The following is a 25,178-nucleotide window of genomic DNA, read 5'->3' as shown; positions in this document are numbered from 1 at the left end:
AGGATAAAAACGACAGTTAATCTGAAATACTGCCGTAAACAGTATCAGGGTAATGATAAAACATCAGTATTACCAACTTTGACATTCTGTGTGTATTTATTGCTGAGAAAATAGATGCTTGGCTGTGAAATAGAAATATTCAGCAGAGAAAAGTAGCTAAAACGCGAAATCTTACCAAGCATTTTACAAAATACAAGACAAAACCAACGCAAGTAACTTTTCAGCAAGATATAGAAGCTTGTTTTAAGCCAATAATTATGGAATACAGATTAAAAGGTACTAGTTCCACAGCAGTGGCGTGCAGTAACCTTCATGRCTGGCGAGGCACGACTCGTCTGTCAGATGGACTAATCCAAAATCCAATATTGACCATTTGCACGTGACGTCACGCTCTCCAGAACTCCGCCCACTCCGCYATGATGGACCTCAAAASAACCAATGCGCTCCTTTAATAAAGMCTGTCAAAAAACAGACATCTGTAATATCGCTTCTGTTTAGTTGATTTCACTTTAAAAATGGTCATAGGGTGCTGCTCGATCGGCTGCACAGACAGACAAGGACAGAAACCAAACATTTTATAATAACTTTTAATGAGTTAAGATTGATAGCATCAATCATCTGACAGTCAGCCCTCGGCGAAACCGCGGATTTGCAGCGAACGCTTTTTACAAGGTAAGAAGATTAACGTTCATAAACTTTATAAGTATGAATGATTAGAAAGATGTAAAATGTCGCATTATGGAGACGGTACGCGTCTAACAACTGGTAACCATGGAGACAATGCCGCACCGTCATGTAGCCTAGCATGTATGGAAAAAACTGGTTAGCATCTCGTCTTTTGTGCGTTTTTCATCCTGCTGCGTTTTAAGGGGAAACGCCGTTAAAGACATATTGATATAAATCATGTGGTGTGAATTCATTCTAAGTGGGTAATTTGAAAAACGCATCAAGAGGGAGGAAGAACGAGTCGGTTTCTAAGCTAGCWGTTTCCAACATTTACCACCKTCTGTGAGCCACAACCAGGYGTGTTGCGTTCGCAGATTAATTAGCTCGACTGGAACAAGTAGAAACCATGAATAAACTGGAAAAAGCTACTTTGGAAAACTATTTCAGACGCTTTGTTCAACACACTCATGCCTCACTTCCGACGTCCATCATGGCGCCTCTAATGGTTTAGTGACGTAGTTGCAAAGGGTCAATAGAAGTTTTTATTTCAGTTTTGACCTTAACTGATTAAAATTTTAATAATGCTTTAATCAATAATTCGACAATGTGATAGCAAGATAAATGAAAGAATATTTAATATAAGGTTACATTTGATAAATTTAAATATTTATCTAGACTGCCCTCCCTCTTTTCAGATTAAAATAGCTAATTGTGTATGAGCTTACCTTTATTTTTCATCGCTCTTATGTTAAAAGAAACAAAACCTCCTTGTTTATGTCTCATTTTCCTTTCATTGTTAAAAATCTGACAGCCAAAAAAGAGAGTTGCCTTCAGCCGTTTTTATTCCAACAGTTTTTCCTGCATTTTCTGTATTTTTCCGACTGTTTTCAGTCTTTTAGGTGAGCAGAAGAAAAGCGCCTGCTGCCTGGTTCACGGGGCTGAGGTTGTGAATTTTACAGTGTAATGTTGAGGTCAACAATGATACACCATCACCACTCCCAAACAGCTCTGCCATTTTTTATAAAATCTGCTTAAATTATTCAAACATCTTTCAGTTTCATCCATTAACACAAAACAATCTGTTTATTTTATAAAATCTAGCCAATTTGCCAAACTCCTCATTCCTGGCTGCAAACAAATTGTTTATCTCTATTTGAGGAAAAATGTATTCTGCGTCAGAAAACCTAATATCTTTCAGGGATTAATATATTTTCCCACACTGCCGTGAAAATTGTCTGTGTTTCTATGACCTGATTATTAATTCATCAGTTTCGCCATTTTTCTCAAACTCTGTGTTGCATTTTTAGATTATTTTGTCATGTCTGGTTTGCCTCCTGCGTTTGTTTTGCTCTTCATTTGTTTTCAGTTTGGCAATCAGTCGTTCTTATTCACATACAYCACCGAGTTTTATTAATCAGCCTGATGAAYTCAGGAGGTCATTCTGATTAATTTCTCCTGACTGAAAATCTGGATCCAGATTCGTCTCTAACACACAAACAGTTTCTAGCAGTTGTTTTTGTTGGACGTTTTTCACTTTTTGGCATTTTCTGATCATTTTTGCTCATTCTTCTYGTGTTAACTGAGTTTTTTTGCGCCTCCTTTTCGTATATTGTTGACAACCTAAGTGATTCTCAGTGATGTTTTCCTGTTAAAACAGAGTTGTGGGATTCAGCTGTTTGGTTGTTTGAATCCTCCTTCCTGCTGCTCATTTTTATGAAAACAGTTAAAACCTATTTTTAAAAAGCAACTTCTGATACTGAAAGAACTACTAATTATAATGACTAAAATCTAGATTAAACAGCTAAAAAAGAATAAAGCATTTCCAAAAAGGAGCCAGCGTCTAATTTCAGGGATTTTATATTTTTTTTATGTTTGAAAAAACTTTTAAAGTTAGACTTTCTTTATATTTTAAGCCATGTGCCTCATTATGGCTGCATATATTGTGCAGAAACTATGGAGAGGAGACAAGTGAGAAGAGAAAAAAGGGTCAGGCCTGAAAAACAGATATGAAAATCTAACAAAACTCTAAAAAATGAGCTGCAAGAGGTGCCATCTTTCAGGTGGATCACGTACTTTTTGCATAAATTGTAATCTTTTCAGTTTCTCTCCAGCTGCTTTGAGCATAATTACAAGGGCTTCTCTGAACTTTTTTTTTTGTTTAATTCACTTTGAAAAAAAGAAAAAAACAGCCACAGCAGCTAACCGGTCCTTCATGTTTTATTTTATCTTAACTACTTCGAAATGATGCCTCTGTCRTATGTAAATTGAACATCTCTGGCTCGCACACTGAGTCATGCAACCCTGAAATGCTTCCGATGTGAATTTTCAAAGCCTTTTCTTGCACATCCCCCAAGTCTGACATAAAAAAAAMACAGATCTCATTTTACATTGACTCGCCGCTTTTTTTTTTTTTTTTTGGCAAAATTATTACATGCCCTATTATTATAACACAATATAAAGTGAGATCAATGTGAKAAATTACAGAGTACCTGCAGCAATGGGTAGATGTGTAAAATACACCATGCAAAACAGATTGTTTGACATGAGGGTGAAGCACCGTGTTTAAATTGTAAGACTTGGCTAAGGTGCTAATTAGCACGTCGTCTGTCATCCTGCTGATTACGGTCTCATGCGGCGCTGCAGCTCTCACACGGCCTGGTCGCTCCGCAGCGGCTCGTCTTTTCACCGTTTCTACACCAGTAATTGGTCAACTCTGGTTTAAAGTAGAGCTAAGTGTGCAGAGACATTAGTCATTCTGAGTGCTGCATACCGCCGGGGGAAAAGCTGAATAAGGTCCTTGCAGTAAGAAGGCGGTGACCTTAAAGACTTTAGCATCTTGTGTAGCGCTGGCTGTTGGGAGTGGGGACAGTCGGCGCGGTCCTTTTTCATTTGCTGATCATTTTTTCATCATCAGAGCAGAATTAGCCGCAACAGAAGACGATTTATCTCCACTCCTCAGTAATTTACTTCTCTCTAAGGATGTAGAATGATTTTTCAACCTGTATTTCTCACAATTCTTTCTCTTTTTTAAATAGAGAAACATGTTTATTTAGCCATTTGAAGGGGCATTTAAAAAAAAWWTTTTTATGGATGTTCACACCCTTAAGCCTTTTTTAGATTGGCAACCACAGATAAACATGAAATAAACCAACACAGCACAGCATATGCTCGTAAAGTGGATAATTATACTTTAAAAAAAGTAAAACGATGATGTGCATTAGTATCTAGCTCTCCTGAGTCAATATACTGTATGTTTAACCATTTTCTTTTAAGTTTTTAACCTTTATTTCACCATGAAAAACCCACTGAGATTAAAAATCTATTTTCCAAGAGAATCCAAGACTGGCTGCAGAACAATCTCAGCAAAAACTGAAGACATTACACTCTCCTTCATCTTTTTCCACAGTTAGTCATAATACAGTCACAAACTTTGATGCATTTCATATTGTAAACAATATCTAGTCTGAAAAATGTGGCATACAATTTCGTATTCATCCACCAGCCACAGTTCACGATACAGTTCCAGATCAAAGCGTTGCTCCCTTTCTTTGCACATCAGGGAGATTTTTGGCAATTCGTCTTTGCAAAATTACTCACCATGAGGTAAACTGGATGGGAAGAGGGTGTGTTAAATGGCTGTAATGGTGTTTACACTTCTACTGCAAAAACATAAAATCTTACTTAGTAATTTTGATCTAGTTTCTACTTCATTCAGTAGAAACTATTTAACTTATAACATGGGGAACAATATATCCAGTGCTTTTTTTTTTCTTTGTCATTTTTCTTCATGAATATCCCATGCTTTGTCAGGTTGCATGATGAGCATCTGATAAAATCAGTTTCAAATTATTGCCACAGATTCTCATTTAGATTTAGGTCTGGTCTTTAACTAGGCCATTCTAATACCTGAATATGCTTCAATTTAAAGCATTCAGAAGAAGCTTTGGTTGACTTTCCCATATTATAACTTACAATGTTGGAAAAATGTCTCATTTTCACTTACAATTATTACTTTTTCATCAATATTAAATAATTATTTACTTGCTGAAAAATTACTTCTAATCTGGTTTTGTCTTATTTAAAGTGCACAAAGATATTTGCAGTAGAAATTAGACCAAAAGTAATTGGTCAGAGCTTGTGTTTTTGCAGTGCTGCCATGGTAGCATTAGCTGCTTTATGTCATACTTCCTGTTAGTTACTGAAGACGAGGTAGCGCTGTTTCTGTTTTTCTCCTGCTGTGACGGAAATGGAAGTTTAGTTCATCAAAAGAACAAATTGTTTCATAAAACATCCATTTTTCATGGGGAATTTATCTCCAAGCCAACACAGTTTACCTGTTCATCAGGGGGTTTGTTTGGTTGTTTGTTCTGCATGGATGCACCTGCAGCAAACATGCATGCTTTTGTTCTGCTGGAGAAATATGAACGGCCTGACAACTGGGATTCCAACCCAGATCTGTTCTGTCGCGGCCAAAGTGCTAATAAAAAACAAACATGCCTTCTTTACATTTGATAGTCATACATTCTCACAGAGATGGATTTCCTGAGTTGAGCTGCCAGTTTTGTTTCGTTATAAACTTTAGCTTAGTTTGAATTCTGTTTGAAGACGGATGGTGTGCTGGCTGATGGAGCTGGAAGCTAATCTCCCAGTTGGGCCGAGCAACAACCAGTCTTCAGTGATTGGTCTCACTTCTATTATTCACATCTTTAACCAGCTCCTCTCTTGGTCAGCAATAAATTATGTTTCGTTAGCTGTTGTGCTGCCGCAGCCACTAGAGATGTGCATGTGTATGTATATATTCTCTGTGTTACACCCACCTCTGACTCGCAGGGCTAACACGTCTTACTCAGCTTTATGAGCGGTGACAGAAAAAAAAGCCCTGCTCTCACTGGAGGCCCTCAAACTTACATCAAGTACCTAGTCATTCATCTTTTAAATTACCTCAGGAAGTCACTTTTTACACCAGTAGAGCATAAAAACCTGGTCTAGCTTTTAGTTTTATGTCCGTTAGCTGCAGATTATCAAGAACCAAAAGTGCCACAGTGTAGCAAATTAATAGTTTGCTTAATAAATATGATTATGTTTGAAAATGTAAATAACATTTAAATAAATGTTAGATCAATTTAATAATAAATAAATACTTAGTTCTCATTTTCTCAAATTTGCAATAGTTACATTTTTAATTCATTATCCATCATAAATCATGCATAATTGCATTAGTTATGTTATTATTTCATATTTTCTGCGCTGCAGGCTGATTGGCTATCCTGAAATGGTAATTATGCCAGTGTGTGACTATTTTCTACACCAGTGTTCACTCTGCAGCTTTTGACCCCAAAAAAAGTTTGGATTCCTAGTTGTGTCTGTGTTTCTTAAGCAGGATTTTCCAGTTTAATCTTCAGTGTTAAAGCCATCCTCATCAGGCTTTACTGGGCCGGTAAAGCCTTCGGGTCGACTCGGATGTGTGACGCCCCGCGTTGACCAGCTGGAGCTCAAAGAATCAATCACGATGTTTCATTGACGATGTTTTTGCTAATGAGGGTAAGAAGAAGCTTTTCTGACGTAAGCTAAAGAATCGAGAAAGAAATATTCAGGAAATTTTAGCTGATTTTCTGCTCAGTCTGTTAAATTCCAGCTAAACTTGAGCTCTGCTTTTTAAGAAACACTGTGATGGATTAAACTGCATTTTGTTTAATTCACCAAGAATTACAGAGGCATTTATTATCAGAATCCATCATTTTTACTAGTCAAACAATCGTAACGAGACGCCTAATTTCTGTTTTTTATTCCTTGCGTCTTTAATGTTGCCAACTTAAATCTTAATCACTGCACATGGATTGCTTTTCATTAATCTTCGGCCTCCCTCCACAAGTTTGGCAGGCTGGTCGCTCTGATTATTCATCAGCCTCAGTGGATCGCACCAGCCAGTAAATCTGAGCTGCTCTTCTCCTGTTAATATTGTTCTGAATAATAAACCCTGATAGTTTTTGCTCTCTTGATCCCAGAGGCTGTTTGAGTTGTTGCTGAACAACACATTGCAGCGGAGCCTAGTCACTGGGAGATGATGATGATGGTGATGATGATGATGATGATGATGATGATGATGATGATGATGATGTGCTTTTGATTTGAGCATGTGTGTGCAGGTGATTGAAGGGACGCTCTTTCAAGTTTCTGTCAAGCCAGATTGAATGTAAACACAGATTGTGTTGCAGAATGGTTTACTATTATTTGTATCATATACATATATACCCTGACAAGTTAATATGATGCAGCTAAATGCACTCGAAGCTTTTTAAAGCTCTGTGCAAACGGAATGTGAGACTCAGAAGATCCATAGTTTTTCTTTGCAGAAAAAAAGTACAGGGGTTTTAATCTTCACTAACATGTTATTTGGATAACATTTTTAATATAATGTTGGTCATATCTGTGATCAGATTTGGCTCTGATTGTAACTGCATGGTTGACATTTTCACAAATTCACCAATTTGACATATTTACACTTATAGAAATAGGAATAATGCTAACATAGATGGCTGGCCTGGGGTATAAACAAACTTTGTAGCTGTTCAGGGGATTATTTCTGTTAAAAACAGCTTGAGAAATGTGCTGGATGTGTCTCAGTGAACTGATAACCGTTCTTAGTTGGACAGAGACGTAGTTTGTATGATGAGCTCAGCAGACATGCACTTCCACCAGGCTTTGGCTAATTGCTGCTGCCGCAGGTCTGGTGGCCTGCAGAGAATAACATAACATTTATAACTAGATATAAATATTGGAAAAGTTGATTTTACATATCCTACCTTCAATTTTTACATAGTCCTTGATGGACTTTGTACAATCTGTTATTGATTTAATCTTTTTATTAGAGTATTTGCGGATACTTCATTCAGTTTGACATAAGATGTTTACAAGGTGCTGAAGTAGGAGTTGTAGCTAATCATATGTAGGTTTGATACTACAACACTTACAGGTGCAGTACATAACTTTTATTTAAAAAAAATGGATTTTATATACTTATTAAAACTATCACCATGTCGTAACAGTTTGTTGTGAGACAGATCAATTCTCAACTTCCTCCATGAGCTAAGAACTGCAGTGCTCCTGACCAAAAACAACCAACCACAGACAGGGCTTAGCGCTGTCAATCAACCTGATGTACCCCCTGCTAAACGTGCTAATTGTGGAGAAACAACTCATCGTTATTTATTGGTGGCTGTGCTAACTAGCCTTAGCATTCACAACAAGATCTGCTGATGGGGAGAAGCTGTAGCAGTAGCAGAGAACAAGGGGGGATGAGCAGCGCTAAGATTGACAGCGCTAAGACCCGCCTCCGAGCTCTGATTGGTTGTTTCTAGTTGGCGCAGGGAGAAGTCAGAGGAGCTAGATTTTTTCACAGATTATCTGTCCCATAATAAATAATATATAAAAAAAATATATATATTTTTTAAAGTTACATACTGCAGCTTTTACTGCAAAGCGTTTTCTTCCACATATTGGTTTCTAAAACCATCCATCCATCATCTACACCTGCTCATCCTTGCAGGTTCATGGGGCGGGGGCAGCTCTCTCCAGTGGTCACTGGGTGAGAGGCGGGGTGCTTTCTAAAACCACTCTTTCATGTTGTACACCATATAAGAGAAACGCTACAAACATGCAGCCTTCCTCACTGAGAAGCACCGACCGTAGCAGCATGAACCCTGGAAACGTTTTCTTTCTCATTGATGTAATGGATGTTTCCCAGTTTGGGTTTTTCTCCCTTCATGGTTCCTCGGGGAAGGTGGATGTTGTGCCTTTTAATGGCAGCACAACATCCAGAGGCGATGGATCACAGCAGCCTTGGAGCAGCTTTCCAAACGCGCATTATAAGATGCTGGGAGTATTGATTCCCTGTGACACGGATTATTACAAACACAGATTAATAGACAGTCGGCTTCCAGCTGCAGGCGGGGTAAAATGCTGGAAGAATGACATTTTGCAGCAGCAGTTTTGGATGTTTGAAACTGAATAATAGAGTTGTGACAGTGATATAAAGTGCAGGAGGCTGTTAGGTTTCACGGCGTCCCTGAGGAGAAATCTTTGCTGTTTTTTTCTTTTAACATAAAGGTTATGTTGAATACCAAACCAACTTCTCCCAAATGTATTTTTATACTTTCAGAAACGTGTTTTATAGTTTGTGAAGTGCTATTTTTCCCCTTACTCAATCTGCTCAGTGACAAAAGGGATTAAAATTAAATAATTTTTTTTTATAGCTGTAAAAAGTAATTAGTGACACAGTTGCTGTCTTGTTAGCCGTGGCTGCGCTCCCATGAGTCGATGCCTGATGATAACGATGCAGGACCTGTAAGCGATCAGGTCAGGGATGGGAAATGTCTCCTGTGAAATATTAAAACGCTGCTTGTTTCAAACGAGCTCGCTCTTTTTTCCTCCCATAACCAGGACAGAGTTTGAGCCTCAGAGGCCTGGAAACCCAAAAGGCTTCACATCGCTTAGCTTTGTTCATTTATTCAATGTTTTTGTGTCTGTGAAACGCGATTTAAATAGTGTTTCAAATTCCTCTCACATTATGTTGCGTCAGCTTAAATGCATGAGAGGAGGTAATTGAAATTTGAACACTGGTTATTGTTGAGCCGCTGGGAAAATAATTATTGTGCAGAAGAGAAAATAGTTAAAGTCTTCAGGGCTTTTAAGAAAAACTGAGTCAATTAAAAAACATTTCAATTAAATCAGTTTAAAACATTTTCTTGTTGTCCATTCTGAATAAGCTCAATTGAAATAAAATTGTATTCTCATTGCATTTAAAAATTGCAATGAAAGTGTTTTTTGTTACTCTACAAAATTTGTTTACAGATAACTTTTAAACTTTTTGAAAGCTGATTTCTTCATTTTTGTCTATATATAAATGAAATTAAATTCTGTTTTATTTAAATGGCACAAATTCACAACAAATGTCATCTTGTGGCTCTTAACACAAAATAATCTCAATCCAATCATGGATATATTGAAATTGATCCTAGTGATCAATTAGTACATTAAGCTGAGTTAATTATTTATTGTTGATTAAAAAACAATAAATCAGTTTAAAGATTTAAGATTTCATTGACTTGCAAATATTTATAGTAAAGTTACTTTTTACTGCATATTTTGAAAATTATTCTCAATTCTTCTTTTTTTTTTTTGAAATCCCAAGCATTGAATTAATTTACTGTAATGTTGCGCATTAGACCAACACAAAATCCACACCATCATGCTGCCACCACCGTGTGTCCCATTGACGGTGTAATCATGTAGTTATCATGTGAAGCAGAAAACTCAAATTGAAGTCTTATTGAGTGGATTTTCTTCTTTCTTACATTTGTTGTACAAATGAGACTTCTTGTGGTTTTATTTCCTGAATGAATTTCTTCTGGCTTCTCTTTCAGAAAGACCAGAAATGTTCAAAAGTATTTTCACTGATGTTCTTTGACAAAACTCTAAGGCTTTCACACAACTGGTGGATTCACAGTGAGATTAACAAAGTTACCCTCAGTTGTTATAAAAATGCAGTATATATCAGATACGACTTAAAATAAATTTTACTTCCTGGTTTAATGTCTTCAGTTTTGTGTCTGTCTCTTTAAAAGCTCCTGCTCTTTCTGAAGCTCCTACTTCAGGAAGTAATCACAAAATTGCTTTTTTTTTATCGCGTTGCAGAAGTAGCTCCTATAACGAGCTCAGCTGATTGTCCACCAGGTGTTTGCTAATTGCTGCTGGCTAGTCTGAAGGAGCTGAGCGGGTCAGGCTGCTCTGTGAGGTGGAAGCTCAGAAGCTGCAGCTCAGAGGAGGAACTGCGTCTCGAAGGCGGGGCTAGGTCCACTCAGGCGTTTTGCACAGCTGAGTGGTTGCCATGGAGATTAAAGGATTGCTCAAGCATACATGAAAGAGTCAAAGCAACACCGAAGGCATGGTTTTGATGAGGCAACAACAATATAACATGATGTGAAACCAAAAAAACTTACGTTTTACATGATGCTGCCCCTTTAAACTACTCACACCTGCATTTCTAAAAGCATTTGGTTGTACTAGATTTTATTTAGGAGCGTCTGAGGAAAGGGGGGTTAATACATTTGCTTTACCTTCCAGTTACTAGCAGAGATGGCGGCTAATAAGATGAAAATGTTGAAGCTGCATAAACAAAAGGGCTGTGTATGTTTAAAATAATGTTTAATCACAGCATTGCATTGCAGACTGCGTTCTGTTTTATCCTCACATTACTAAAATGAGAGGATATGCAGAGGTCTCTTATATAGGCTGCTGTCTTCTTCCCGTCTGCTCCCATATGTGCCGCCTGGTTCCCCCGGGTCAGCGGTAGCGTGTGTTTCATTACTGCTCAGACGGCTCTGGGCTGTTTCCACAGACCGGCTCTTCTGCATATTCTCTGTAATAAGAAGTAAGACTTTTCCCTGGTGGTGCTGCAGAACCTCGTTTTCTTTTTTCTCTTCTTCTGACATTTACGCAGGTGTTTTTTTTCCTTCTTTTTCTTTATGAATTTTATTGTTGGCGACAACAGTATTTACCTGATTTGTTGTCAAGTTTTTATTTTCATCATCTTCTGGACTTCCTTAGACTTTCAATAACTTTTTTTTTATTGTTTTCTTTAGCAAGTGAACGAATAAAGACAGTCATCAGCAACACCACAAAGTACATTTATATTTCTTTGTGGCGTTTTACTTTTTTTAAACACACAAATTGATCAGATAAACCTTTATTGCAACACTATCAAATATCTTCTGTATTTATTTATGTAGTTGTTGAAGATCTCTCTACATCTCATAGAAAACCTTTAATATCAATAAAATGTAGCACAAATATTAATACTAACATTTATACTTATAAATATTTTTTCAAATTAATCTCAACTGAAATTAAATGTCATACTCATAACTCATAATTCAAATATCTTCAGACGTTGTGGGCAGGAAGCATTTCCAGTAGCAGTCAGTTTTGCAGCAAATCTAAAGAAGCTTCTGACTGAAGACTTTTCTGCATAACAGTCCCATGACTGTCGAACAGTTTAATTTCCAGGCTGCAGTTTACAGGAAGCTCTGCTACTCCACCTCATTTGCTTTTGCTGCTCCTTGAGGATTTTGGGGTCAAAATTCAGGTATTGTTATAGGTCAGCTTCTCCCAAAAGTGCCTTGTTGCCATGGTTATGCAGCAATACAATTGTCCAAAAGTAAAAGAGTAAGAGCAAAAATCCTCCAAGCTGCACAGTATTTAACACCAGAGGGAGAAATCGTCCGAAAATCGTAAAAAGCTCAAAAACAAATTGAACAAAAGTCGAGAAAAAGAACAAATCAGAAATAAGAGAACAGATTCACTCCAGTATGAGCGGTGTAATCACAGAGAACCTGTAAGAAATATGAATAAATGTGTTTGTTTTTGGCTCAGCTTAGTTTTAAAATATTTATTTTCTTGAACCCAAACTGAGACGTTTACGTCTGACACGTCTTCACCAGTCCGCCTGTAGATCATGCGCTTATTTCCATAAAACCAATCAAAATGTTTTTCAGACCGGGTTTAAGAAGTCGCTCACTTTTTCTGATTAGAGCTGAAAATACAACCATTTACCAAAAACAGCTTCGCAACAGAGCATCTGCATCTTCAGTCTCTGCGCGTTATTCAAGTGTTTTGAAAACCTCTTACTGTCTAATGAGGTCATGAACAAGATGGAGCCAGCAGAGGAGGAAACTTACAGGAAGATGCAGAACATAATGGAGCAGAAAATCTGCTCCGAACCTTTTTGATTTGCAGGGTTTTTTCTGTTGGTTGAATTATGCAGGAAGGACATTTGTCACATTTCAACAATGGAAAAGCAACAAATAAAACTCAAGGCCTGAATTTCTGTTGTTGTTTGATGGCTCTGAAAAGACACAGCAGGTTACTTCAGTAAATAATTCCTTAAAGTTTTATTATTGTTTTAATTTAAATAATCTGCCAGAAACACTAGTTGTTTTTCGTCTATATTAAGGATTTATTTACTTAAAAACAAGCTCCTATGTCTTGCTGGAAAGTCACTTGTAAATTAGTTTTGTCTTATTTCAAGTGAACTAAGACATTTGGACTAGAAACTAAAAATACTTGGTATGTTTTTTTTTGCAGTGCACAGCTTGTTGTTGCAGACTGATCACAGATTTTAAAACACTCTGTGTCGTCATGGTGACCGATTGTTCATGTCTGACCTTCTGTCAGTTTGTCCGTCCGTCAATCCGACACCTGAATAACTCAGTTTACTTTCTTTTAATATCAAATCAGTGCCGCTACGTCAAGCTCCCTACAGGTGACGATGCTCCTCCTTAATCTTTTGGACATGATCCCTAACTGGAGGTCAAAGGTCAGGAAAGTAGATGATCCTTTAAATCAAGAGTGTTGCTCTTCCTGTCTGCTTTGTCTCCCTGCTGCCTCCTTTTTCCTGATTCTCAACCACGACTTTAGACATAGAAGAGCTGCTTGGAAATTTAATTCAGTTCAAAAATACTTTATTTATCCCAAAGGGAAATTAAATACCATGGCATGGAAAAAATGCCAGCCAGGTCATGATCAGGTTGAGGGGGTTTGGTATGTTGCTAAACAGGAAACGCATCAGGGCAGAGTCTGCGAACAATTTTCTTTCTGCAAACCCAAAACAAAACCCACTTCAAAGTAAGTCAGATGACGAAATAGTGTGTATTTGTGTCTAAACTATTTGCTGCTTATGGTACTCAGAAATTCTTCTTCGCCTGCTGTTCAAGCTGGCAAAACGCAGTGATATAATTGTAGCTCTGATATGTTTGGGTTATTTCTTCATTTAATGCCCAGTACACATGTAAGAAACTTTTTTTCTTCAGTAAAAAGTTAACAAACATTAATTTTTGATATGCAGTGACCAGAAATGCATGAATCTTCTTCTGTGATAAAAGTTTAACAGAAGACAGCATGACTTCTTCTGAACTTATTTAATCCACAGCTTGACTTTGAGATATTCCCATTTGATTGCAAAACAGCTTCAAACCTCGTGCGTCTACTCGACTGGCATGTCATGCAAACAGAGAGCGAGCGTTAACTTTCAGCTTCAGAGGACTCAAAACAGTTTTACTGAATACAGCCGAAAGTGTTCTTTTTTTTTTTTTTTCTTTCGCAAACACTGGCTGGAAAAAAGAAAATCTCTGCAATCAGTGACTTTGACTGTGCCCTTAGTTGTCATTTCATTACCACATATGCCAACTGTTGGCCTCATGATGGAAAGCTAAATGTCTTCTGAAAGGAACATTGTGGAGAGCAAATGGAAAAAGAAAGTAAAACTTACAGTACTCTGCATTCAGCACTGCTTGGCCTCATTATAACCCCAAAATTCTCACTTTTCAGGTCCAACCAGGCAGAAGTAATTTGATTTGATTCATTGGTTTCTTCTCTGCAGCCCACTTACTGCAGCAGACACGCTGTCGGGTGTTTCCCTGTGAAACACAATGAACTGCAGCTAATCACGAGCTCCTCTGAGGTCAGAAAATCCTCCCACAAAAACATTCACGTCAGGAAAAATTTTACTTTGCGCATTTTGACAAATTGGAGAAGACACGCATCTAAATGTGAAGATATTTAATGACTGCAAGTATTAATTTATTTACTGGAATATTTGTTTTTAACCTCAGTAAGAGATAAAACTTTGAAGTCTGTAGCTTTTATTTTAAAATACCTTTTTAGATTTTGTATGTTATGAGACACAATCTGTGAAAATATTGAGCTGCCCTGCCGTGTCAACTAGAAACAACCAATCAGAGGCAGAAGGCGGGTCTTAGCGTTGTCAATCACAATCTGCTCATTCTCCAGAGGTGGGTTTTGTATGAGATGCATAAAAAATGTATCTAAAAAATTTCCTCAAGTAAGAATAGCACAACTTCTACATATTTTTACTCAAGTTAAAGTAAAAAGTAGCTGTCCAAGAAATTACTCAAGAGTACAAAAATATTTGGTAGAGTCTACATTTAATATTTAAAAGTTACTTAATATAAAGTTCAGTGGAAATGTTGGTATTTAAACATCAAAATGAATCAAAGTGAATGGTGTGGCTAGCTAGCATGACGGCGGATAAACGGTCTTGTAACCAGGCTTGTAACGGTAAGTCGTTTCTCCACCATTAGCAGCTGGCGCTAAGCCCCGCCTCCTGGCTCTGATTGGTTGTTTTTGGTCGGAAGTGATGCGTTTCTACAGACATTAATAATCTCTCAGGAAGGAGGACGTCGATCTTTTTCACAGATTATCTGTCTCGTATGAAACTGTCTCAACATGGTGACAATTTTAACAAATTTGTAAAATTATATATTCTTTTAAATACTGCAATTTTAAGAGGTGAGCTGTTCCTCCCTTGGAGTTTGTCTCGCTGCGCTCTGCTTCCCCCTCCACGACCCGCTCATTATTGACAGCGCTCAGCGAAGTAGTCTCAGAGCAGCCAAGTGTGAGCCGGCCTGCCGCCCAATCTCCATATTAAGGACCAAAGGAAAGGTCAGCCTGGCCCCGTCTAAACAGTTATTGACAGGTCAGGAGTGATGCTGCGGGGCGAGAGGGGAGGAACGGTCAGTAACGCCGATAATTACCATACAGCTGTGAAACGGACACGCTGGAGCGTGAACGGACGGTGGGAAATGTTATGCAGGGAGCAGCTGAGGGCTTAATGCAGCGATAAAGGAAAGAGCAGCTACTGTGGATAAGATTAAATGTAAAACTTTGTGGATTTTAGTGGCATATTTTATATGTTTATTATGCAGAAAACTTCAGTTAAGTTTGGTAGAAAGAACGAGTGAGACAAAATATGAGCTCAGCTTTATCTGCTCTGCAGAATATTAAACATATCAGGAAAGAAAACATTAATTCATACGCTTAAAAGTCAACCAGTTTCTGTCTTTTAGACAACTTAAAATCCGTGACGTTATTCACAAAAAATACATTGATCTGTGAAAATAGCAGCAAAAACACAAAATATTGCCGTGTGTTTTTGGTGTAGTTTTTATGTAAATATCTTTGTAAATTTGAAATAAGACAAAACCAAATTACAAGTAACTTTTCAGCAGGATATAGGAGATAGCTTTAAGTCAACAACATTTCCTTAATATTGATGAATGAATTCCAGTTTGACTGGCAGATTATTTCATTTATTACATGGGAAAATGTATTTAATTTAACTGAAATAATCTCCCAGTGGAGATAGAAATTTTTAAAATCATTATAAAGGGGTTATTCACTTAAAATGAGTTCTTGCTGAAAAGCTACTTAATTTTTTTTGTCATATTCTTGTTCAATAAAATCCTGTAAGTTGTTTGTTTTATAATAATCCCAACATAAAACAACAAATATTAAGTTAAATCATTAGAAGGTAAAAAGAAATGGCTCGTATTCACGCACAAGAGGCCTACTCTTGTATAAATATCATCAGATTTTTATGCAAAGACGACGTCCAGATATGATTTTAAGCATTTCTTCTAAAACTTGCATTCATATCTCTGCAGATCCTTCGGTGCATCACAGGCAGAAGACGATGGTGACGGACATGTGCTACCCGACAGAGATATCCAGCCTGATGGACTTTGGCACTGCAGACTGCTCGCTAGGCAAAGGTACATTGTTGCTCCAAATTACAAGGCGTTGCCGTGGTGACAGCAGGAAGTGAGCACGGTGATTTATCCTGGCAGTTAAAAGGACGCCGAGCTGTCAGCTCGGCTCGGGGGGTGAACTCCGGAGCGAAAGGCCTTCGCAGGCGAGAACAATCAGATAACAACACTTGGTGTCTGGCCATGAGGGCCCTTAGCATTCACCGCAGGCCCGGATTTATCTCAGCCCAGCGCCTAATCTGCTCTGTCACCTATTTCGCAGTGTCATATTGATCACCAGACGTCCACAGAGGGGAGTTTTGCTTTGCAGATTGGCATGGAGTTCACTGAAATGCATCATTCTCCAGTTTTATCGTAATGGGCTGTTATAACGTCGCAAAAAGATTGCTTATCTTCCACAATTACCGAGAGAAATGCCGTGTTTTATGAGGAGTGCAGCTCAAGATGATGATGGCCTCTTTTCACTTTGTCTGCTGCAGTAATCGTCCCACCATTATGCAACCACTTCACTAAAGTATTGATCACAAATCACTACTTCTGTTTGTTACGTAATCTTTAAGATGCGCGTCCATTTCTTCTTCTCAACACAAAAACTCTCATTGCTAGTTGAAGAGCTTGAAATGCTGTTCCCTGCAGGAAATGGACAAAGATAGGCCAAGTTAATACTTGACGTCATTTTGATGACTTAATTTATTTAGAAGAAGATAGCCTGAATCTTACATGACTCATTAAGTCACTTTTACTATCCTCGTCTTTATGATCCACACAACTTTTGTGAAAACATTTTGTGGACCGATGAGACAAAGAGGAACTTTTGAGAAAGTTTCCATCTCTTTAAAACTAGAGCAGTATTTTTCAACCTTTTTTGAGCCCCAAGGTACATTGTTTTAATTGAAACAATCACGAGCCACACCACCAACCAGAAATGTGACCAAAGATACTCTGTAGCCGTCTATATTAGATATATAGTCATTCCTATCAAAGTGTCTTGAATAGGAATCAAATAAACACAAACATTTATTTTTATCATATTTTACATTTCTTATTTCAAATTGCACTTAACGTGTCCACTTCAAAAATGAACAGTGCCCACAACACTGTCGTGTGTGATGCATGAATGTAGTAACATTCATGCATCACTAATTCTCTTGTTTTAATGTAAAATGCTCTGTACCTACTGCCATCTAGTGATAATAAAATTACATGATTACGCCGCTAGTCACTACTACAGTAGAGACACTCAAAGATGGGATTATTTGCGGATAATTAATTCGTTTTCAAAAAATCTTTTAAGACCAATTACCGTATTTTCCGGACTATGAGCGCGCCATACTATAAACCGTACCTTCAAATTTTTTGTACCCCCCTGCCCCCTGTAAACTTGCATATACCATCCGCACCGGGCTACAGGCCGCTGGTATCGCTGCCGCTCTCGGTTTCCCATAAGGACCCAGCAGAGGGCTGCGTCCTAATAACTGCTGGCTATATTAAGGAYGCAGTTCTCCGTCTCCAAATCCGGTTTTGTTCACGCCGAGTTTACGYGCAGCGGCTTTATTTCCCTCCTGTACTGCCAGATCGATACTCCTCAACTTAGAAGCTGCATCATATGAGTTTGATAACATTTCTCCGTCGTGCCTGCTGCTAGCATGRCTGCTAGCATGTGCTTGTTCTAAATTAAAATTAGCGCGTTCTTCTTTGATTTCCAATTTTGACTTCCAATGATTCACTTCCTGCTAAAGAGCCTCCTGGTGGTTGAAGAAAAATCCACAGAAAAGCAGCATGTTCAAAGTGTAGGAAAAAAGTTGCATCTTATAGTCCGGAAAATACGGTAGGAGAAATTGGATAATTTTCACGGCACACCTGACGATCACTCACGGTACACTAGTGTGCCGCGGCACAGTGGTTGAAAAACACTGAACTAGAGAAACACTAACATCATCATAAAACAAACCAAAACACCCCGGAAAGTTCATCTCTGAATAGCTGAAATTATAAAATAATCAAAACCTAGAGTGGCCTAGTCAAACTCTGGAATCAAATCTTACTGACATACTCTGGAAAAGTCCCCAATACGCTGTTAATGATTGAAAACCTCCCAGTTTGAATAAATTAAAGCCGCGAAAAATTAATCAATGTGTCCACATCAATACAAAACAGTCCTTATCATTCATGACAAACACTTAGTGGACTTTCCTAGAGGTGTGACAGCAAGCATGGCTTGAAAAGCTTTAAATGTTTATTTGACAGCTGATTTTTGTGTCTACTCAGGTTATCTTTATACGATATAAATATTTGTTTAATGACAGGTGGAACTAGAAGTGGCTTCAGTGTCCGGCAAAAAAAAGCTCGTCCATCATATTTTAAGAGACAAGTTCTTTCAAACTGGATTTATCCTCTAGAAGAAACTCTAAAATTTACTTTTAATCTCATTTGGTGACATCGCAAGACACACGGCAAACCTCAGACTTTTAGAACCTAATGTTCCTGCACAGGTTTTTATTTCAGTTTTCAACTAAACTGAACCCTTATGCAACTTTATGAGTCGCATAAGGGTTAATCTGAACTGAATTCATTTCTGTGCCACAGGACAGAAAGACGAGCATCTTATTATTTCTACACTGCAAAAGCACAAAGTATTACCAAGTATTTGTGGTCTGATTTCTAGTGCAAATATCTGAGTACACCTGAAGTAAGACAAAACTAACTTAGTAGTAACTTTCAGCAAGATGTAGGAACTTGTTTTAAGTCAATAATTCTTCAGTTTTTATAAAAAGGTTGTAGTTTCATGGGCAGATTATTTCACTTAACACTAGAAAATGAGTGAAATAATCTGAAATGGGACTAGCACTTTTTTAATCAATGTTAAGGAATTATTTACTTAAAATAAGCTCCTATATATTGCTGAAAACCCCTGTGTGTTAGTTCTGTCTTATTCCAAAACTAGAGAAAAAAATACTTGGTAATATTTTGTGTTTTTGCAGCAGTGGTAGATGTGACCCTAAAAACTAATTCTCGCTCTCCATGGCCTCCTTTTTCACCTGATTCCCCGTCTCTAACCCTGCTTGTGTCTTAATGCCGCTCTCTATCAACACGCTGTAGCAGTGTTAATGCAGAGCTGCAGGTCAGCTGTGTGCCAATGATAGAGAGGAGCGCAACGCAGAAGACCGTTTTTTCAGGCTTTGAATATGAGCAAAGCAAATGGATGACACAGAGACACGGGGAGCTGAGCAGAAGCGTAAGGACACTGAGGAGTAGAAAATTTCAAACTGAGGAGGCGTCAGGATAAAAGCAGGACTGTGGAAAGGATTCAGCGTAGCTTAGAGGTCAGCTGCAGCTTGACGTTAAACATTCAAACAGCAACATTGGTCAAAAATGCCTCATTATGCCTCATTATTACAACCAAACGGTGTTGTTACACTGTTAAAGTTCTTAAAAACAAAGAGCAAGACATTCTGTGTAGACAATTTGTGTTAGTTTTATGTGTTCTGTATTTCATATTTAATATGCAAGTGTTGTGAAATTTTCTTTTTATTGAAAATCCCACAAAATAATAATATATTAAAAAATAATGACCAGTTTTATTGGTAAGACATTTTCATAATACTGGAAACATGTTGGTATGTGAACTCGATTTTAGATTGAGAAGTCAAAGTGGAGCCAAAACCTTTTAAAAGATATATTAGTCTTAAATAAAATGGTACAAATACTGCAAAATATTGAAGCTGGAGCAGGACAATAAATCAATAATGATAAATATTGTGATAGACAAATGTGTCTCATAGAATATTCAAAAAATTTCACTGAACTCTGACCCAGTACCGCACAGCATTCTGGGACATGTAGGCAAAGGAAAGGCTTTAGCTACTCAAATTACAGTCAGCTAAGCAAGGTTGGTGGAATCAATTAACTCGCTCACTCTTTGGTTACCTAGCAACTCGCTCACTCTCTGGTTACCTAGCAACTCGCTCACTCTTTGGTTACCTAGCAACAACCTGTTGAGTGCTGCAGAAGCAGTTTACAGTTTTTATGTTTATGTTGCCTTTAAAGAATAAAAATATGTTTGAAATTCAATCAGAAAAACTGTAGACTGATGGAGAAGAGGTGAGGTAATAAGTGTACTCTTCCTCCCACTGGTTTACTAACTAACTAAATCGACATACCTGGAGCTCGATTATATTTATGTTGTTGTTTTAGTGTTGCGTTTTACTTTAAAACCTTTTTACTTTTACTTTTTCTCTTTTTTTATCCCAAAACACATTTTTAAATCGAACTGAATTAAATCTTATGAAGAAGACATACATTTTATTCATTGACAGTTTTACACAACCAAATTATAATTGACTTAAATAAAAGTAGATAAACTTGTCAAAGTGGAAGTTGATTTATTGTTCAGTTTTCACAGACAGACTAAAAGTTGATGTAAATTTGGTCTAAACCAAACGAAAGACATTACAAAGCCAGAGAAGTTCTTTATCAATTTTCTTGTTCCAGATGGTATTTATGAATCGATTTCCTCAATAAACTGTGACAGACAATGTCGAATGTTTTGTCACTTACGTACAACAACAAAACAATGAACATTTGTTCTGATCAGGTGAAGAAAGTTTAACTTTTTTATTTCAAGAAACAACAAAAGGTCCAAATGTTTTGTAATTTTATCATCTAAGTCATTAAATTGTAAATTTTTTTGTGCTGAATAGGATAAGTTCATTGCATCAGCAGGAGAGCTTCTGTTGCAACACTTTGTCTGGCAGTGATCCTGGAGCAGTCAGAGTGATTGGCAGATGCATTGCCTCATGCGACAACTATTTGGTTAGATCACATCTGATCTTGGAGTGGAGCTAAACAGCTAAATCTCAACCACTGACATGTAGCAGCAGAAGTGATACTACTGCTGTAAACACCTGACAAATCCACAAATATAAAGGATTTAACCAAAACTACTCCATGCGCACGATTCTTCCCCGTTAGTATTCCAGCTGCGTCGCTCAAGTGCTTATAAACCCGAAACTCTGTTATGAGTTTTTATCTAGCTGGACCCTGCAGGCTGAATTAATTTCGCTTAAAACCACCTGCCTTTCCCTGCCTGCGGCAGAAAGAGGTGAAACGGCAGAGGAATAAGCTTATTTACTCTGTCCGCTCACATCCCGGCGCTCCTCTGACACGACACGGACTGACCTCAGTCAGCAACAAGCGGCAAAGCAATCAAACGCCCGCAGGGTTTAAGATAACACAGAAAGTCCATATTAATAAACACATCTCTGTGTGCAGACAGAGCTGAGGCGATTTGCTCTAGAGCAGGAGCTGCACATACATCTTTATCCGTATGGAGCTGTGAAAACGTATTTACCCGCGTAAGGACGTCTTTAGTTTTTGTGTTTTTGTCACACTGGTGAGATCATATCACAAGACTGCACTTGAAGTCAGCCATAGATGGTCTGAATAAATACACAAGGCAGTTTCAAATGATGATTTCAGCTAATACGAGGAAAAAGGCTATTCGAACCAAACTGCCTCTGTAAGGGAATGTGATCTGAGTTTTACAGAATGGTTTCAATTTAATTAAAGAAATTGTGGTAAATCGGTTTTATCATTTAATAAAATGTTTGTTTTGTTGAAGATTTAATTTATGGAATATCTTAATTTTTTTTTCCATCACTGGCTTTCCGTATGTCCATCTTGCTTGACGAGCGTTTTTTACAGCTTCTATTTATTTGGACTTTGAGTTGTTTCATCGTTTTTAATTGAAAATAAATTCGTAACATTACAAGAACATAGTTGTTTAGTACGAGAATAAAGTTTTAATATTACTAAAACAAAGTTTTAATATTTGGAGATTGGAGTAATAATTTTATGAGAACTCCAATACAAAAAATAACAACTTAATTATTCAAGCTTCTCATTAAAATGACTTTTTTCTTGTAATTTTAAGACTTTCTTCAAGTAAAATTATATTTATTCTGCTAATATTATGACAATATTCTTGTAATTAAACAAAAAAATATTGTAGTATGTTTTAAATAAAATCCACTTTTTGAAAAAAAAATGGATTAAAATCGTAAATTGAATCCGGTATGGAGAAAATCTGAGATTTTATTTTCAAGATAAACACAAATGGCTTGTTCATGCTACAGCAGGTCAAACTAATTTGTGTCCAGACTTTGACTAGGACACTTCCAAACCTCCATTCAGTTCCATTATTGTCCTAATGCATACATTTCAGGATTTTCTAGCCAGAGGAAAGCAGAATTACAGCAGGTTGTTCAGGTCTTGAAGCAGCAACTAATTTTCTATTCAGGCATTCAGGTCACAAACTTCCTGTTAAAGTTTCTCTGCTTTCAATTTGTAATTCTTAAAAAACAATTTTTACATGTTTTCACATTGGTATTGTGAAACATCAGCATGATGTTTCACATATAAATGAAAACATACAAATGAAAACAGATTTTATTTGACTGATAACATTTAAGCATACAACTGTTAACTCTTAATGTTCAGTTTAAGATCTGCTGGTCCACTTTAAATGCTTACGGTGGACCAGATGTGGCCCTCAGGCCTTGAGTTTGACACCTGTAACGTAGTGGGTGTGAATATATAAAATGTACTTTTTAATCTAGTTTTCATCTAATGTTATCTCTACTTATGCAGTTATATGAAACACTTAAGTAAAAACATTTTTTCTCAACATTGTACAAAAGTTACATTATAAAAACATCCAGTTTGACTTCCTGTAGCTTCTGGCCAGAGTTCCCAATTAAAAATCAGGGATGCGTTGATGTAAACATCAGATTCAGAGAGGTGAACGGATTTGGAGTAGGTTTTATTCTTCTTGGCAGAGATTTCCTCTGTTTGCTGCGTTGTTGGTCAGCCGTCAGGTGGAGTACGAGCTCCACGCCTGGTTTTCTACCTGAGCCCTCAGGTGTGCTTCGGGTTCCTTCCCACCGCCCTTTATTCATGGGGGCCAGATGGAAACCTCAGGCGGGCGTGGGCGAGTGTCGTCCTGGCTACTTCTGGGTGTGTCCAGGGAGAGACAGAAGAGCCACTAAGAGACAAAAACATAAAAGAGAGCGAGTCGGTGAGGTGACGACTTCCTGGTTACCTGTTTGGGAGGAGCCTGATGGAGCTGAGCTGGGAGCGGCCGGCTGCAGCTGAGCAGTGTGAGGTTTGAATGGTGAGCTCTCCGCTCTGTGCCTGCATGTCTGCGTGTTTCCCTTCGTTCTTTCTGTTTTTTCACCTGATATGAGAGCTGACACCACAGCTGACAGTGGAGTCAAACAGAGCCGGAGCCGCGGAGGACATGAGGTCCGACAAGGAGGAGGGGAAGGCCGGTGAGTTCATGTTTGAAAGGAAGGGAAATCTGGCTGAAGAAACAGGTTGCTGCTGTGTGTGCGTGTGTGTGTTGGGTTTATCTGCTTGAGGTGCTTATCTGTGTATTACGTAACAGGAACATGAAGAATTATTCAGTTGAGAAACTCCATGTGAGTCAGGATTTGTAACTAACCTCATAAAATACGTCCGCCTCTATTGTGTGAAGAGGTGGAGATTACATTTTCTCCCAAAGGACTCATCCATTAGGAACGTGTTGTTGCTCCTCCTCAACGGGAAACTTGCACTCAATAACTTAGTTATTTTATCGGATACATGACTGATCAATCTTCTGTGCCAACAGAACGTCTGCCTGCTGTTTCTACACAGTTTAGATGAGAGATTTTCCAATTTTGACATTTCAATCAAGTACTTTTGCCGAGGTATAAATATTTTGAGTACTTTTTGACATTTTTCATCTGAAGAGGTTTTATTGTTGGTGTGATTTTCTGCTGGATGTTTTGTAAACAAATCAAAACCTCTCAGTCGTTATGAAAACAGTGTTTTAGCACTTAGCACTTCTTTTTTTATCTGACTTTGACTTTTCCATTTATTACCAACCATGAGTCAGTTGTGATTTTTTTACACTTGCAATGACAGTGAATAATTTTAAATGATTTTAACATATTTGTAGTTTTCTGTGTTTTATATGAAGATTAATATCAGAATATGTATAAATCAAGACAGACAGACATAAACACGACAGGACTGACCCAATTAATCGGAATAATTGTGATGAATTAATTACTGAAATAATCAACTAATTTTATAATCGATTAATCGTTAACTGGAGAAAACAGACTCTAAAAAGGGCTATTTGCTGAAGGTACAACACACTAATAGCAGTAATTAAGCCAAAACTGTACAAAAAGTATAAACATTTTGCATTTAATGTAAAAAAAAAAGGTCAACAGATTAACCCTGAATTATAGTGATGTTAAATCTGAAGGCTGAGATTTTCACATCTTGTTGTTAGAAGTATTTTTTAAGTTGCAGATGAATACTTTGCTACAAATGATCAGGTGTTGCTGCATTTTAAGAAATAATCTTTATTCTGTTATTTAGAAAGGAATCAAATTATTTGTTTATTTGTAGGTTTTTCATATTATATAAAACAAGTTTAAGTGTTTCAATGAATAAACAGCAGAATATGCCAATTTCTTTTAAATCCGATTGATTAATGGTCAGAATAATAGAAAAATCAATTACTAATTTAATTGTTAGTTGCAGGTTCAGATAGAATGGATCTATGTGTTACCATGGTAACCACAAGAGTCCCGAATTGGTTTCATCATAATATCATCTAAAACATTTGATGCTATAAAAAGTTCAGCAGTTTTGTGAGAAAATGTTTCTGTGGTTTGGACTTTGAGCTTTGTATCTCTGCAGACGTTTCACATGCGCAAAACTATTTATTACCAAAAGATAAGAGAACCAAATATGGTACCATAACACAGAGATGTGGTGTAAAATAACCACGGAGATGTGGTGTAAAATAACCACGGAGATGTGGTGTAAAATAACCAC

At 37.5% G+C, this 25,178-nt stretch overlaps 1 protein-coding gene across 1 annotated transcript in view; it reads left to right on the top strand.

Annotated features, from left to right (window-relative positions):
- Positions 1-25,178, top strand: part of LOC103464488 (kazrin-like) — a 162,909-nt gene that overhangs the window by 108,616 nt on the left and 29,115 nt on the right. Inside the window, exon 6 of the mRNA XM_008408629.2 lies at positions 16,185-16,292. Within this exon, the coding sequence (XP_008406851.1) occupies positions 16,185-16,292 (108 nt within the window). The remainder of the gene's footprint in view (positions 1-16,184; positions 16,293-25,178) is intronic.

This window comes from Poecilia reticulata, linkage group LG5 (genome assembly GCF_000633615.1).
Source record: "Poecilia reticulata strain Guanapo linkage group LG5, Guppy_female_1.0+MT, whole genome shotgun sequence".
In the NCBI taxonomy this organism is placed as follows: domain Eukaryota; kingdom Metazoa; phylum Chordata; class Actinopteri; order Cyprinodontiformes; family Poeciliidae; genus Poecilia; species Poecilia reticulata.
The sequence above is the reverse complement of the archived record's forward strand: the minus strand, read 5'-3'. Positions and strand labels throughout refer to the sequence as shown.